Source organism: Periplaneta americana, chromosome 6 (assembly GCF_040183065.1).
Source record: "Periplaneta americana isolate PAMFEO1 chromosome 6, P.americana_PAMFEO1_priV1, whole genome shotgun sequence".
NCBI lineage: Eukaryota > Metazoa > Arthropoda > Insecta > Blattodea > Blattidae > Periplaneta > Periplaneta americana.
The window spans coordinates 123,168,528-123,187,106 of NC_091122.1; the positions used below are offsets into that span (position 1 = coordinate 123,168,528).

At 37.4% G+C, this 18,579-nt stretch overlaps 1 protein-coding gene across 4 annotated transcripts in view; it reads left to right on the forward strand.

The window, feature by feature from the left end:
• LOC138701696 ((E3-independent) E2 ubiquitin-conjugating enzyme UBE2O) overlaps positions 1-18,579 on the forward strand; it is a 58,694-nt gene that overhangs the window by 14,540 nt on the left and 25,575 nt on the right. For 3 of the 4 annotated variants that reach the window (XM_069828873.1, XM_069828871.1, XM_069828872.1), the window contains 5 exons: positions 6,125-6,396; positions 8,036-8,250; positions 11,851-12,111; positions 13,487-13,644; positions 17,314-17,522. In XM_069828873.1, coding sequence (XP_069684974.1) covers positions 6,125-6,396; positions 8,036-8,250; positions 11,851-12,111; positions 13,487-13,644; positions 17,314-17,522 — 1,115 coding nt within the window. The remainder of the gene's footprint in view (positions 1-6,124; positions 6,397-8,035; positions 8,251-11,850; positions 12,112-13,486; positions 13,645-17,313; positions 17,523-18,579) is intronic. The other variant, XM_069828874.1, reaches the window with a different exon arrangement.

Below are 18,579 nucleotides of genomic sequence, written 5' to 3' on the forward strand. Positions count from 1 at the left end.
ATGGAAAATTTGCGGCTAGTAGTTTTGCAGAACCGGTACTTCACAATTTCGCAACTCTCTGGTCAATTCCCCCAGATGTCTCGCTCATTGCTGCACAAAATCGTCTCTCGATGGCTTGGTTTTCGGAAAGTGTGTGCAAGCTGGGTGCCAAAGCAGATGATAGATGAACACAAAACGAAATGCCTGGTCGCAGCATTGACATTCCTTCAGTGGTACACAGAGAAAGGTGACGAGTTTCTCGACAATGTTGTCACTGGGTATGAAACATGGGTGTTGCATGCCACACCAGAAAGAAAATAACAATCCATGCATTGACGGTATAGTGGTTCACCTGTGAGGACCAAATTCAAGCAGACAATCTCTGTCAAAAGAAATCATATGCACTGTTTTCTGGGATTGACATGGTGTCCTCATGTGCGAGTTTTTACCATGAGGAGAAACCATTAGTGGTGAGCAGTATTGTCAGACATTGTGAAATCTGAGAAGGGCAATCCAGAACAAGAGACGTGGAATGCTGACAAGAGGCATTACACTTTTGCACGACAATGCACGACCCCATACAGCCAACACCACACGGAATCTGTTGCTTCAATTTGGATGGGAGATCTTCGACTGTCCTTCCTACAGCCCCGACCTCACACCAAGTGACTTTCACCTCTTCTCTCTCATGAAGCCCTTTCTGGCAGGAAAACATTTCCACAATGATGCTGAGGTACAGACAGCAGTGACTTTATGGCTTCAAATATTAGCGGCAGACTCCTATGACAATGGCATACAAACGTTGGTGCATCAGTACGATAAATGCCTCAATAACGTTGGTGACTATGTTGAGAAGTAGCCAGTGAATCTCTGTAAATAGTGCAATAAATGTTTCTTCCTTATTGATGTTTTTGTTTTCTTTATCGGCCATTGGAACTTACTTCCTGGATGAACCTCGTACAACATACACTACTCACAATAAAATTAATGTTTATTTAGCACTTTTTAAATAGACATTGGCTGTATAATCCTTTAGTTCCCATAGTGCATGAAACTTAGACCCCCTTTTGGAGAAGTAATGTATGATATTTCTGAATACTTCAGATTTATTTCTGAACTTAAGATTTATATAGAAATCTTGCTAGTCACAAGTAATATACTGTTTTTGTTCTGTGACGTGCAGGATTCTGAAAAACAATCATAGTGTTGTACTAGGAATGCCTTTTTCTTTAATTATCTTCAAATTATCAAGAGAGTTTATTACTCCAGATGTTAGTTCATTAACCCATCAACCTGATAGTGTTTTTAGCCAAGTGTAGAAGTGTTTTTTTTTTTTTTAATTTCTCATTACGCAAAAATTGTACAATCATGCTTGCCTTGAATAACACATTTCTCCTATTGAAAGCTCAAGAGGTTGGTTTTGCTAAATGTCAGAAACTAATAATAACTGTAGAAACAACACCCATATAGTCCTCTCTTAGCTGCTTAATTTTCATCCATGTGTGAGCAAGAAACATCGAGCATTCCAGCGTTATTATCTGAGTACCTAGAACTTTTTTTTTTTTCTGTTTATCCTTTCACACTGCTTTTTCCTTTGTTTATCCACAGTAGTGTCAAAAGCAGAATATTGACCATCCATAGTAAGAAATTAGATTAAATTCTTATTACTGAAAATCTTACAACATATCTCTAAGCATTCAGCAGCTACACTACTAGATACTGGGTTTAAGTTTCTTAAAATATTGTGCATGCACATTACACAGCTGTCGTATAATATTACTACACATTGTTGCAAGTGTATCAGATCAAAATAAAAAGTGTATTGCACTTACTGGCACCTTTGATTGTAAAGTAATTATATTTTACAACATCAATCCTTATTAATCCAGAACAGCCAAAATACGGTATGCTTCTTAACAGAAAAAAATAAACAAGTAAAACTACAGTGGATTCCTGGCCATTGCAGTATATATGGAAATGACCAGGCTGACATATTGGCTAAAAAAGGCGCCCAGATAACCCAAACAACAAATACCTTATTTTACAGCTAAATTAAATATCAAGAATGTTATCCAAGAAGCTTATGCACAAGATATTAAGAGCAGAACACAAGAGAAACACTGGCAAAGGGACATCTTAGAAATATCAAATAGACCAAGAAATGAAGCAGTCGCAAAGTTCTGCTTATGCACGGGGCATGACTGTCTAGCTCAACACCTCCATCGTTTTGGCTTACTACCAGACCCAAAATGTACCTTGTGTGATCTACAAGAAGATATGAACAGGGACCACCTACTTCGCTGTCCAACCTTAACCAAAGTGAAAGAGTGTGACCGATACTGGGAGGCGAGGAAGTTAATGAGACAATGAAGCCATTTTCTTTTCCTTTTGCATTCTATGTCTTATTTTTTTTTATTTTATTATTTTATATTAAAGTTGTTTTTAGGTCAAAGATGTAAATCTCAGTAAGTACCTGTCGTTGCAAAATACATAAATAAATACATATTTTACAACAGAAAGCGAGTTTTGCAAACGATCACATACTAGAAAGCCAGTTTTGCAAAAACAATTAAACTTTTCCACTTAATCACACTGGGACAAGGCTAGTTACGCAAAAAACTTATTGCGTAGGATGAAGGAGGGCTATTTCAAATAGGCAATGCACTATACAGGGTGTTTAAAAAATACGGGGCATAATTTCAGGTATGTATTTCCCACATGTAGACAATCAAAATAGTTCATTACAACATGTGTCCGGAAATGCTTTATTTCAGAGTTATGGCCTTCACAACATTGAAATTCACTGGAACGTTTTTCTTTCTGCAGGTCGTTGCCGTCAAAGGAGACATTAAGAGGGCACTCTGACAGTTCATTCCGAGGCAAAGGTTACATTCAGTGTTGTGTAGGCGTTAGACTGTGCAACATGTATTCAAATCAAGAGCTGGCAGAGATACACTTCATGTACGGTAAGGCAGACTGCAATGCTGCGCTGGCTCATTGTTTGTACCAGGAGAGGTACCCACAGCGACAATGTCCAGTTCGGAAGACATTTGTACGTCTCCATTACCGTCTGTGCAAGTATGGAAAATTTAACTCTCCTGGTTTGGGAAGGGGACGACCAAGTCTACAACTCCAGAAATACAGGAGGAGATTCTGGAGGCTGTGAACATGACTCCTTCTATCAGCACACGAAGGGTAGCGTTGCAAGTCAGTGTTCCTCATATGACTGTCTGGAAACTGTTGAAAGAGTATCAATTGTATCCTTATTATTTGCAACGTGTACAGGCCCTGTCACCAGCAGATTACCCTGCACGAGGTAGGTTCTGTCAGTGGTTCTTGCAGCAGTGTGGTGTAAATCCGAACTTTCCTGCCTTAGTATTATTTACAGATGAAGCACAGTTCACACAAGATGGCATAACAAATTTCCACAATCAGCTTGTATGGGTGTATGAAAACCCATGTGCAACTGTTCCATCTCATCACCAGGTGCGGTTCTCCCTCAACATGTGGGCCGGTATCATTGGTGATCGATTAGTTGGACCCCATGTACTTGTAAACAGACTTACGGGGCAGGCGTACACAAACTTCCTGGAAAACACCATACCTCATGTTTTAGAAGACACTCCACTGATCAATCATCAACACATTCACTTCTTGCATGATGGCGCTCCTGCACACTTCAGTTGTACGGCTCGCCGGTACTTGGATCGAAGGTTTGCTGATCGATGGATAGGTAGAGGTGGCCCAATTGCTTGGCCTCCACGCTCACCTGATCTGAACCCTCTCGATTTCTACCTTTGGGGCCATTTAAAATCATTGGTTTATTCGTCTCCGATGCCTGATTTGGAATCCCTTCGGAATCGAATTGTGGCATGTTCTGAGGACATACACAATACTCCTGGAGTTTGGGATCGTGTTCGCAGGTGAATGAGACATCGATGTGAGGTCTGTATTCAAGCAGGAGGTGGACATTTTGAACATCTTCTGTAATGACAACGACCTGCGGAAAGAAAAACATTCCGGTGAATTTCAATGTTGTGAAGGCCATAACTCGGAAATAAAGCATTTCCGGACACATGTTGTAATGAACTATTTTGCTTGTCTACATGTAGGAAATACATACCAGAAATTATGCCCCATATTTTTGAAACACTCTGTACAACTCCTTTTGTCATTTTTTTTAAGTAAGAGAGTTTTGGAAAAGCTTTCCTCAATTAGGTGCAGAAATTTTCTGAGGGGCAGACAAGTATCGAACACTGAATTGGTTAGCCAGTGAAGAGTGTCACAGAAGCAGATGTATAACAGATTGGTGACATGATCTAAACAGATAAAATGAAAGTGACAATATGCTAACCCGGATAGTCACAGGTGTTAGTCCAACCCGAGACAAAGCATGCATCAGTGCTAGGATGAAGTCGCCACTTGTGCAGAAGTGCCGCCATTTTATTATTGCTGCTTCTTTGTTTTGCTTTTGCACACATCGATAATACTGCCATCTAGAGGTGATAGGTTCAGGCACCTCATTAAAAAAGTAGGTGGCTACTTCAGTTTGTAACTTATTGAGTCTTGACTCTCTCCCATATTAAAAAATAAGAATCTGCCAGCAGACTCTAGGAAGGTATGTAAATGCAACTAACAAAATACTACTGGGAGGGGAAACATCAACATATTTTAAGAGTCTACTTGTATATTCTACATATTGTTTTGAAATCTTGTATGCCTAAGATAGGTTTCTCTTTTCATCAGTGCACTATTTTTCTGTTTACTCCTACCTGTGAAACAAATATTTGGACAAAGTCGTCCTCCTACTGTTAATGATCAGTGACATGAACCCTTCTATGGGGATATTCATGAACGTGATCAAGTACCACGTAGGTATAAACAATACTAACATTCTACTGAATGACAAGGAAAGCTCATCAAGTGATAATGGATTTTCACTACGATTTTTCCCCCATATGTCCCATTTGAGATAAGAAACCTCCCTATAAATTTCTACATCTGAAGAAAGCCTAGTTTTTGAGATATGATTTTGTTTTAACTTTTCAATCCAGAGCTATAACAGCTAATGCAAACAGTGCTGTGTGCTAGTCATATCAGGCAATAAATCTCGTCTACCTGCATATCATACTGTGAAAATCTCTTTAAATAATTTAAGTTATGAAAATTACATACCAGGTACATAATATCCATGAAATTGGCTATAGAAGAGTCTATGAAGAAATGATAATGAAATGTAAGCACACCTGAAATTACTCACTACTGATAAAAAAATTCGTAAAAATTGTAAAAGTTCTCAAAACACAGTGGAACTTTGCACCATGAACATTGCTGGAAAATAAGTTTCACACAGTCAGCTCTAGAGCACTTTTGTACATAAATGTGAAAACAGAATTCTGCAGAAATGACGAATTTATCGGGTTTGTTGTGACGGTACCTGACTTTATGCCAGCAATATTTAAACATATTCAGATATCTAGGAAATGAAAGCTGATTGTGTGTTAAGGACTGCAATTTTATCACATTATATCTCTGATGCAATATTCGTGTCAAGTAACAAAACACTATCAGAGAACTTCCTAATGAAATTTTTCCAAGGCCTAAAGCCATAAACGTCAAGAGGCTGAACATTCGGAGTTGTGTGCTTTGGAACTGTTAACACTTCAACTGTTTTACCTTCTGGAGTTATTCTTTCTATAGCCTGTGTATCTTGGTAACTGGTCCACAAATCTACCAAAGAATGCAATGATTACTGACAGATGGAAAGTATACTTCTTGAAACAATTTGAAGAGGTGAGTTTTCATAAGCTTCCCTGATTTTGAGGACAATGTATAAACATTTGGGGCCTTAAACATTTTCTTCTTCATGATGGCAATGATTATATGAGACTTACATGAGTGTCAAGCGATTGTTTTGAAAAATCATTTCTCGAAAACTAGACCTTCTCTGGATGTAGAAATTTATAGGGAGGTTTCTTATTTCAAATGGAAATATGGGGGAAAAAATCATTGTGAAAATCCATTATCACTTGTTGAGCTTTCCTTGTGAGTCATTACTTTCTTATGCATCTAAGTTAGTGAGTGAAGGACTTAAATACAGTTCCTATCCTCGTAAGTACTGAGGAAATATTATGTTATGTTTCAGGATTGTGAGTTTCCAGGTCATAGAGATGATTTCTACCCTGGTCAGACTCTCTGGGGGCCTCTGCATTGCCTTGAGGAAGCAGAGTGGATCCACTGTACAAAGGAGCTTAAAGCACAGCGCGCCAAGGCTAATAAGATCATTAAAGTGGTGGTGGAAGAAGTACAGACGGATTCTGTAGGGGTACATTGGCAGTGCAGAGCATATTCAAAGGATGGTGCTGGTGCAGAGAAGGAGCAACCCAAATTTCTGGTGCAAGGAGAGGATTTAAAGAGGTCTGTTTAATATATTATAATATGGGTGTAAGAGGATAGTTTGGAAATGGAACACACCTATATGTCTAATCTTTAGAGTAAAGAATAATGTGAAATTGCGAATCTTTTGAACTATTAAATACACTTAATTTTTTAGGATGTTCTTTTGCAGAGACATCCCTTTCGAGGTAATTTAATTTCTATTTGTCGTATTATGTACAGCAACTAAAGTTAATGTTATCAGAGATGAAAAAGTTAAGTGAACCACTCTGTACATTGCCCTTTTTTTTGAAGCACAGATTTTTTTATGGAGAATGACGTGGTATACAATATTGTGACTTTTAATTCACACAACAATAATGTTACTTTTATTGCAACAAAAATGACTTTCTATAACTGAATTTAAAAACACTCCCGTCAACAATGGGTATTTCACTCCACACAGCAACACAGTATTCGTTATTGCATTCCACAGACGACAGTGACAATTCACTTGGATTATTGAGAACAACAATGTACTCCTAATCTCAACCAATGTTCACAAAGCACTATTTACAAAACAAAACTGTCAGTTCTCAGTTCACAGTTCGTTTGCCTTGGCTAGTTCTTCTAGCTCATTCACTCAAGTTCACAGTATATCGAACCCAAGACTTCCAGAGACAGTCCATTAAACTTCGAACTCAAGACTTCCAACTGCGTTGCTTCCGCCTGGACGCTCACTGCTGCTTCACACACTCAAGTCGAACCCCGGTCACAAAGGCTGGCTTCCTCGCTCATGGCTGCTTCACAAAATTGACTGCTGCTTGCTGTCCAAACTAAACTGAACTGAGCTGGCCTTTCTGCTCTTCTATTTATTGCTAGATCATAGTTCTAGAATGTACTACATCGAGTATCTTCCACCACGTTGCTTTCCAGAACCTGTTTCTCGCGGCTTCTGTCCATGTTAAGCCCCTCACCTCACCTCGCACAGCCCAGTGCCCATAGAAGCCCACATTTCGTTTCCCCGCGTCGCACCCTAGCGCCCTAGGAGTTCGCCTCATCTCCCCTCTTCGCCGCCTGTTTTCTTGCCGCGCACCCTCCCTTCTGCCGGATGCGTGCTCGAATCCCAAGTCAACGAGAAGTTTCTAGCAGGGTTGCCACAATATGGTATCATATGATGTGTTGGCTATTTGGCCTGAAAACACTATGCTGCTTGTGGACGTCTTATGTTCAGAAATTGTATAACATTGAGGATGAAAGAGGTCAAGTGGTCGAATCATTGAAAACAGATGATTTTTTTACAATTTCTTGGAGACTTAAAGGATGTAATTATATTAAGATTTGTTTTTCCATTACACGTAAGTTTTTGTGTAATAGTTTTTTTTTTATCCAATGCCACCAGGTTGTCTTTTCGACATTTCTGGTCTTCTCTCCTGGCCGTGGCCTAATTGTAACCCACTTCTGAGGTTGGGGTGCCTGGAAGGTGGAGTTACATTACCCCGATGATGTGATAGGATGATTATGATAATGTGGTGCCAGGAGAGGTCCTAAATCTAAACTTAAACCTAAATTCCAGACCATGGACGAACACAGGAATAATCCCCTTTTGTGTAATAGTAAGAAACATTAAAAATTCTTGCCACTTCAGTACATTTTAAATGATTAATTGCATCTGTTGCAGGCTTCGTCTTTTGAATGTATTTGAACCTTGTACTTTGCAAGTTGGTGACCGCAATTTCTACTCTTTTCGTGAGGATGACACTATTGTTATGAAGGAGCAATGGCGACGTTCACAGAGAGATCTCGTACTGGCTGGCAATTCTGTTACAAATGGACCAGCTTCTACTCTGCTGGATAAGAGTAAGATAAGCAGCCCAAAGAAGAACAAAGGTAAAGGTAATGTGTTCATTGTTGTCCATTGCATTATCGAGACCATGTTTTGAAGTCACTTCCAGTCTGTTTTTCTGTGTAGAACATACTACAGTAGAGCTGGTTATAACGACATCCAAAGGACCTTAAACATTATGTTGTTATAAACGAGAGTCGTAGTAACCAAGATTCACATTATCAATCTAGTGAGGTGGAAAATGAAAAATAATGAACATAATTAGGCTTATTTTAGATTTATGTATTGACTTTTAAGCCTACAATGGACATAATAAAATACACGTAGGCCTACAATTATAAATACAGTATTCTGTATTAAAACAGTTTGTTCAGTACACACCAAAACTACTTTACTTAGAAGTGAAGTAATCAGTCATTTTACTCTGTTGTCTTCTACTTGCCCAAATACACACTTTCTAGGGCTAAATTAATTTCTATGTTCATAATTTCAGTTGCAATTTCACTGCTCCCTTCCCGAGCTTCATAGAACATGTTCTTAATTCTAATGACTTCTAACGTGTCACTCACTTCTTTTAGTGGCCATACTGCATTAAAATGCGTGCACTTAGTGAAAACTTCCTGTCGAAACTGATCTAATACTGCATGAATTCAGGCAGGTTACAATGGGGTGGGGAATCCGCCTGCATTCCAGAGGTCTATGACAGAAGGAGACTGTAAAGAATTTGTCAGGGTCAGATTTCAACAAAATATTTCTTAAAATACTCTGGTTCTTAGAAAATCTTATTCCAAACTGATGTTGAAAATGACGTTATATGCAAGGTAGACGCATATGCGTTTGTCGTATTAAGCAAGGTAGGAAAGCATATGTCTTATGGGGAATTAGTTGGGACCACAGAATATTTGACGTTATAGGCGAAGTGTCGCACAAAACGAGATCGCTATAACCAAGTTCTACTGTAATTGTAACTAATTTTTTTACATTCAACTTCTTATACTTCGTGTTTGAAGTAAATGAATAGAATATAATTCACTGTAGTTATTGACTATGTTACAAAAGTTAATTATTAAATTTCTTGTTGATATACGTATGTATTACTAGATACTCATGAAATGGTGGTGATGATGATGATGATGATAATAATAATAATAATAATAATAATAATAATAATAATAATGCGACGAAAGATGGCTAACAACTGCCGAAATGAGATTCATGCGAACAACTGCTGGATACTCTCTTCTTGACCATCATTGGAACGTAGATATTCTGAAGGAATTAAAAATTGACTCTATTGTCCATTATCTGCAGCAATACAGGCTTCAGTAACAGACACATGTCAAGAGGATGGATCGCTCTAGATGGTCCAAGCAGATTTTGTCATATGTCCCAAGAGGTGGAAGAAATTTAGGAAGACCTAGGAAATGCTGGCAAGGACCGTAACAGATTCACTGGGGTCTAAATCGTTGGTCCTGACTTGCATACTTTAAAAAATACGTTAATATTTCCGTTTATAGTGAACCCTCACTTCAGTTATATTGAACCTTAAAAACTGAAGTTACAAGAGTTGTATCCTGACAAATTCTTATTTGAAGTCAGACCTTCTTGTATAAAATTGAAAGAATGTGTAGAGAACAACATTCTAAGTTTCTTACTCCTTTAGTCAAAGGACAAAGGTAGGATTAGTGATTCCTAGACAATCAGCTGTGCTATAAATCCAGGCAACGCATAACGACCTTGTCTCACTCCACCGTCGAGGGGTTGCCATTCTGTTCTCAGGCACACTACTATACTGTTATTTGTAATCCTCCACCATCAAAGGGTTGCCTTTTGTTCTCAGAAACATTTCCATTATGATAGGTAGCATCGAAACAACAAGAAAATAAAATTGCCTTCTTTTATTAAAAGGGGACGGACATTATGTCCAGAGTATAAATGAAGGTAAGATTCCGATGGGTTTCAAACTCTATCTACCCCCCTCCTAGTTTCCATTAAGTAATCCGGGAAATTCCAAGGCTGAGTATGCAGTCATACCATAACAGTGTTTGTCATTTCTACCTGATCGTTCGAACAGTAAATGTACTGTATAAAAATGTCGAAGTGTAAAGTGTTTTCTTTGAAAGGTAAGGCGAATGTTATAAGTGACATTGAATGTGGTCTTTCGCAAGCGGACGTGGATCAGCAGCATAGTTTAAGTAAATCAACTGTGAGTAACAGTATAGGCTAAGTGTAATCCATTCCACAAAAATGAAATAGTTTAATTACTGTACAGTATTTTATTTTCTTGTTTACAACTTCATTCATTCCTGTCATTTAAGATTAGGGGAGAGACACTTCGGATTTAGTGAACCTCGGATATAGTGAATGAAATATGCAAGTCCGCAGATGTTCATTATATCTTGAGTTGACTGTAATCCTATTGAAAAATTCAGATTTATGACTTACTCATATTTATTCTTTGGTGTTATATCTTACTAGTGACTTGTGCAGCAAATGCTGCAAACTAAGTTCGTTAAACGTTCAAATAAACATTTTTCAGATTTATTTTCAATGAAGAATAGGCCTACCAGACATTCTGAAAGTTATTTGCTTCCATAACAATGAAAGATACTCTCTCTCGAGCCAATACTGAAGAGAACCACGCATATAAATATCTACACCACATTGCCATTAAATATATGAAAAAGACCCAACCCCACTTGATTAATAACTAAAAATATTTGATTTTTAAATAATATTATCTTACGTAAGTTTTATAGCTTTCAGTAACATATACTATATATACTATATAGCTGCCACTCAGTAAAATATAGAAATCAAAATCTAATTTAAGTTATTCTCTACATCTACTTATATAACCCCAAAACGTCTCACTTTCATATCATCAATATAGCATTAATATATATAATTAATGAAAAATAGTCACATCATGTCATTAACTACAATAATATTTAATTTCTAATAGTAATAATGTCATCAAACCACCTCAAGTTTTGTAGTTTTTAATATCCAATACACAGCTGTACTCAGAAAATCACACACCACAGAGTCAAACCTGTAAATTATTTTTAGTTAGTTAAGTTTTTAACACTGCCTGCTGGATCACACCCTATGGCTGTTTACACTGCCTGCCCAATCAACGGTTATGCGCGAGTAGCTACTAGGTGGCAGGTAGTGACTTTGCATATACTGATAATGTTAGCAGTGGTGGGTACTGCCTGCCACCTAGCGGCAAAATAACTTTGATTGAGCAGGCAGTTTACGCAGCTATAGGATGCGTTCCAGCAGGCAGTGGTTTTTAATAACCAATTTAATTTGAGCTCTAAATATGTCAGCATTCTTGTAGATCATGGCCTTCGTGTAATATTGTTTACTGTAGTGTGTGTTTTGTTTTAGTCTGAAATGCAATTAGCTAGTTCTCAAAATTGACGACAGATGGATTTTGGAAAATAGGAAAATTATGTTGAAAAATTGACATTTCACTGAAAACTACTATTTTTCTCAAAAACTTTGAGTTCCAAGCTTCAAAATGAGGGGTCATTTATTAAAATCCGTTCAGCCGTTTTCCCGTAATTTCCATTACCAGTTCAAATTATATATATATATATAGATTTTATGTTGAGATCTAAACTATAATTTTTAATATACAGACACTGTAGGAGGTACAACTGAGTCCAGCAATCAAGAATCTCCAGCCCGTACTGGTGTTCAGGGGACAGTTGACAATAATCAGTCTGCAATGGCTGTGCAACCTGTGGTTCCAACAGTTGAGGTGACAAATGGAAGTCCTACTCCAGGAGCTGATAGCAACACTGGAGTTGAACACTTGGATGACTGGGACACAGAGGATACAGCCAGTGTGTCCGACACAGCCTCCATCAGTAGCGGATGCAGCAGTGTTGGCTCTCAAGGTGAAGTACAGACTTATACAGTATTGAGTCAGAAAAGTCTCTTTCAAATGCTTTGTGTTGAGAACAAGAGATTTTCATATTAAATGATATGAAAAGTTTTTCTAATCTCATCCATTAGCATTTTGAAAGGAATGCTATCCATGATGAATTCTACCCCCCCCTCCCTCCACTTCTGAATCTCTTTTATGCTATAGCATTTAAAGTTGTCATCATGTTGCTCAAGATGTAATCATTGTCTTCAGAAAGTGTTCTGTCAGTGTTCTTAGCATTGGAAATAGGAAAAATCATAGCCATTCTGTCAAGTAAGAAAAAATATTCAAGTACTATATTGGTTGTTGACCAAACACACTCTGATACATTTTCATGTACACATGCATTGTCGTAATGCATATTTCACAAAAATTCGGACCATTTTCATTGAAGTATTTGGAGAAAACTCTTCCACAACTAATAAACGTAATTATTGCAGATCCTCATTACAAACAAGTTCCACAGCCTTGACTAAAAATCTATGAGTTAGCATAGAACTAAAAAAAGATTGATGGAGTTTAGAAAAAATTGTTGATCAATTTCATCATCATTATTAATTTAATATAAAATACAAAAATCAGAGAAGAAGTTAAACAGATGTTGAAATATTGAATATCATATACATCTCCCATAATATTTTCAACCACAGGCATCACTATAAACTCCCACTCTTTTGACACTAAAATTAAATTTCTGCATTTTTCCAATTGTTCTGCATTCGATACCTACCATATTGTGGGAGAAAAAAACAAAAATTCTGTGTGATGACAGTGGACTGTTGACTCAAATTTGTGCTTGATATGGTGATACCATTTTGTAAGAATCAGAGCCGTTTGTAATGATGATAATAATAATAATAATAATAATAATGTATATATATTTTTTACTTGTCGTCACTTACCCATATGAAGCCAGTTGTGTAGACCAATTTTACCGACAGTCATTGCCCAGGGTGTGCCATAGAAGGCTAGTCTACACTGTATCCACGATGAGATGAGATGATGATGGAAATTTGTTGGGATGCCACAGAGGAACCGGAGCTCCTGGAGAAAACCTTTGTTTTACCTGAACCACGGGCTTGGCCAACACAAGTTATAAATTGGGGGTATGCTGGAGATCGAATTCGGGTCCACAGTATTATAAGTCTAGTGCTATAGCCATTAAATCAGCATGACGGCTATAATAATAATAATAATAATAATAATAATAATAATAATAATAAAAATAATAATAATAGTAATAAGTAAATTACAACATTTATAATAATGTAGTACTATTAATAAGGTAGTTTAACCTTTACTACTTTTTACCACAGAGATATGTGATATAAACGTGGTATGTGCAGGAAAGAAGAAGCGTGGACCAGCTCTGATGACGAAGGTGCTCAAGAAGAAGAAGTTACGTAGAACAAGGAAGCGAGCACCCCCTGTAGCCCTACAGCCAGGCCAGAGGGTTGTGGTGGAAACTCTTTCCACATCGTCGATAGCTGATGTAGTTTGGCAGGTAAGAAGGCAACAGCATGCATCATCTCCTGTGGCAATGTCCCCTGTGAAGAAAAAGAGGAGAGACAATCATTTTGCACCCACTTGAGGATTAAAATCAGAGCAGTATCCTTGATGGTGGAATAGTTAACCATGTTCATCATTAGATTTGGAGTTCATGGATTGGAACTTTGCACTGGCAGGTATAGAACAAATATTTAGGTTGAATTCAGCACAAACTTGAAATAGCTTTGCACCTTCAGCTATTTATTCTGTAACAAACAAAATATAAATATTGTAATCTAGAAATGTCGTAATACATACTGTAACTATGCACAACAAAGTATAGTACAGCAGCTCTACATATTTTGAATTTCATTAACATGATAAGTGAGTATAATAAATAGTAGAAAAGAAAGAAAGTAAAGTGTGTCCTGATTTTAAACTTTCGATATTCAGCTTTCATTTCAAGTTCACATGATTCTTTTACTCTATGCTTACCTTGTTTTTACACTAGTGATATCAGCCTGTAACCTGAGATGCTGATACAGCGTCGTAAAATAACCTACTTAAAAAAAGTTATGACCATGAAGTGAAAAGTGACATTTTCTAATTACTTCATAACATGACGTAACATCATTCAAAATTAAATGTCATGTTTAATTGAAAGAAAAATAAGTGTCGGACTCTATTGTGGACAGGAATATTTTTGACTCAGTTTTTATACAAATTGTAGACCACTCTTTATATTCTTCCAGGCAATCATATGCTGTATATATAGATGACTTTGCTCCTATTTGTTTACATCGGTAATAACCTTATAATTCTTGATAGTAAGAACAGATACTGTCAGAAATGTAGAAAGTGTAGATGGGAATGAGGACTTCATGTTACCACTGAACCTGAAGATATCGGGTATACCTTATTTTATTTCAAGGAGTGCAGTTCGGTGGCTCCTTTGAACACCGAACTGCACTCCTTGAAATAAAATAAGGTATAACAGAACATTTAACAATTGTAAGCATTTTAAAGTTTTTTTTGTGGATTTTTAAAAGTAGCACATTAATTTGTCTTTCAGCATTTGAACTTTTAAACAAAATTTCATGCTTGCTTTTTGTTTTAAGGAAAGCGTGAAATATGCCTTAGCAATTTACCATCTTGTTTGTACTGTGACTTCAAAGTAATTGAAAATTAATTCCAAGTTGAAATTCCAGCTAGTCCAATTATTTGTTTTCTCAGTCTACTCTCATTTTCTAGGGCTACTGCTTTTCTCTAATTTATACTAATCCTCATCACTACAGTAGCTTGTGTATCATGTCATGTTCCCAGAAGACAAGTCCATGAAGTTCACAGATATTGTAATCATAGGAAGTTCCGAAATTGGAGTCTACAACTGAGTCTTTATGGGCTCTTTCCATATGTAAACCATCAGCCATCAGATAAAAGTGTCAGAACCTTTTTTCTTAAAAAAAAAAAAAAAAAAAAACTTGTTTTCTTTCATGATATACACCAATTTTCAAATGCGCTAAACCAGTGATTCCATTAATACGGTATCTCTAAATTATTACCATCATCGTCACTATACTACTACACCACCACTGCTACTACCACTATCACTACCACCACTACCTTAGTGGTACTAGTAGTGGTACTACTACAGTACTACTACAGTACTACTTTTTTCCTTCTAGAACTCATTTGTTTTATTACATGTCTAGAGTCAACTCTCTGTGCTGAAAACCGGTTCTTTCTTTTAAGTCACGTAATAGTTTCCAGCATGATGGTGCTATCTTCTTGTGGATATAAAAATCGTGTTACTTCTTCCTGGGTAAAGCCAACTGATGTTCTTAATGTTATTCGGGGAAATGTTCTCTTCTTTGACTTACGTATTGGGTTAAGCAACAACTTTTCAGCTGTTTCTTAATCTCAGAGTTCAGTAAATCTCCTAATAGACTGCCTTTCCTTGCTGTGAGTTGTAAAGTCTTTTGTGCGAATTTCTGACATAATAGCAAGAATTCACAAATTTTAGAACATAATCAACCATAGCACAATGTTTTGCTTACTCAGCAAAGATTTATGGAGAATTAGTAAGCAAATAGGAAAAAATGGTCAAGTAGAAAATGAAGTTGGGAGTTTTCTATGACCTTCACCCCCTACTGTATGTCACACCAGGGTCCCAGGTCAGTTCTTTCCTCTTGCAAACTATACTTGAAATGACACACACGAAGGCTTCTGTTACCTGGTTCATGATGTAATGATATTAAGAGACAAATGTAGTTTGATTGTAAGTACAGTAGCGTGCAAATTAATCTGAACAACGTAATTACTTATGCAAAAACACTCAAACGGGATAAAAAAAAAGATCTGAGACATACCTCAGTAATCTATGTGGCCTCCCTTGTTCCTAATAACAGCTCTGAGACGATTTGGCATGGATTCCACTAATTTCCCACAAATATTCTTCATTTCTTCATCGCGAAACCATACACCAATGAGGGCAGAAATCATCTTCTCCTTTGTAGAACAATCCATTTTTTGCATTCTTCTTTTGCAAATTGACCACAAGTTCTCAATTGGGTTGATGTCGGGTGAGTTGCCTGGCCAAGGGAGTACCTGAATATTCTTCTTGTTGAAGAATTCTGTAGTTTTTCGAGACGTATGGCATGGTGCCAGGTCTTGTTGGAACACACCTCTGCCATCCGGAAATGATTTTTGCAGCTGGGGTACGATTCTGGTTTCCAATAAGTGAATATATTTGTCAGAATTCGTCATTCCCTTGATAGGTATTAATGCTCCAGGCCCTTCATGTGTAAAACAACCCCAAAACATTACTTTAAGGGGGTATTTGGGTGCTTGTTGGAGATAGGCTGCTGTTACTTTTTCGGATCCTTTCCGTACGTAAGAAACATGGTGGCCGTGGACCTCGAAATGAGACTCATCGGAAAAAAGTACATTCTTCCAGTCATTCACTGTCCAGTGTTGATGTAATTTTGCCCACATTAAGCATTTTTTGCACATAACAGGGGTTAGCAGTTGCTTCTTAATAGGCTTACGAGCCCTTCGTCCAGCTTCCAAAAGCCTACACCGCACTGTTGTGACGTGAATATTCGCCCCAGTGGTAGCCATTAACTCGCGGGTTAAGTCGACAGCAGTTAGTCTAGGGTTTAATTTACTTTTCCTGACAATTAAACGATCATCTGCAGGTGAAGTCTTCCTTTTCCGGCACCACATTTTCCTTTTTTCTGGGGTGTGATGGATTCAGTCTCCCTGTATCGTTTTATGATCGAATTAACAGTAGCCAAACCGATGAGACATTCTGCAGCAATTTGCCTCTGTGTCATAGAAGAATGCTCTGCTAATGTTATAATTTTAGACCGTTTTCGTGGAGTTTTATCCATTTGTGAAGACGACAGAATGTACACAGGATTGCAGTATTAAGTCTTAAACACAACTGAAATGCTTATAAGTACAAAACGACAGGCAAAATGTCGCATATTATAAAAAAAATAATGACAGACCTTCAACAATGGAATTACACGTACTACAGATGTCAATTAAAGAGGTATGAGCAACTGTGAGGCCAACAATGACAGAAAATGTAAAAATATGTCGTGTTTGGATTAATTTGCATGCTACTGTACATTATCATGAAATTATTGGCTAAGGATTTTTTGTTACTTTTCCTTATTAGGATGGATCAGTCGAGTATGGTATTCCATCAACACAGCTTTACCCCATTCATCACCTGGATGATCAAGAATTCTTCCCTGGTGATTTTGTGATAGAGAACAAGGATGAAAGCTGTATGAGGGTGTATGGTGTGGTTCAAAGTGTAGACCACGCTGGAAGGACAGCCACTGTCAAATGGTTTAAGACATATACATCTGTAGAAGAACCATGGTAAGATTTTGTCATTTTGTATCATCTTCTCTGCTTGCGTGGTCATCACTGCTTAATGCTAAACCCAATAGCAGTACTAGTAAGTCTGCATCCTGCGAGAATGTTCGAGGTGATTTAGATTTTCTTCACCTGTTGTGTTGTTGCTTACCCTCTGGACCCTTTACATCCAGAGGTTACTTTTGTTGTTTTACATGTTTTACTTAAACTTGATGTTTCGGACTTCCTACTCCTAATATTTTATATAATTTTATTGTTCTGAAATCTTCAGATAATTTGTTTCTGGTGGTATTTGTTTTATTATTTTATTGTTCCTTTTAAACACTGTCTAGGGTCTAATAATTGCACATTTGTATTATTTTTTACGAACCACCTTGTTAGTAATGCATTTGTGTACCTCTTTTTAATGTGGTAACTTTTTAGTTTGTGTTCGCATTTAGCCTATGGTATTGTTTGTGTTTTTGTTTTTCAAAGAATTTTAGATAAGGGTGCAAATAGCCATAGTACAGAGCGATCCAAAAGTCGCGCACATCTTAATAATACGTTCACATATATTTATAAAGATGAATTTATTACGTTTACTTACATCATTTTTCACAACATACTGAAAATGGCAGCCCCGTTCAGTAATGCATGTATGAATTCTTTTTACCATGCTTGCAGCCACTTTTTTGAGCAAGCATACACTGATGTTGTTAATCTCCGTTGTTATGTTCCTCTTTAGTTCCTCCAGAGCGTGCAGCCTGTTTTTTGTATACCCTGCCTTTCAGGTAACCCCACAGGAAGAAATTGAGAAATTATACGCTCACCAAAAAACTCGCGCAAAAACTGCATGATTTTATTAGTTGTGTGACATGTGACACTGTCCTGCTGGAACCAACAATCACGTTCATCATTGTCAAGATGCTTGCAGCCACTTTTTTGAGCAAGCATACACTGATGTTGTTAATCTCCGTTGTTATGTTCCTCTTTAGTTCCTCCAGAGCGTGCAGCCTGTTTTTTGTATACCCTGCCTTTCAGGTAACCCCACAGGAAGAAATCTGGGGACGTCAAATCGGGG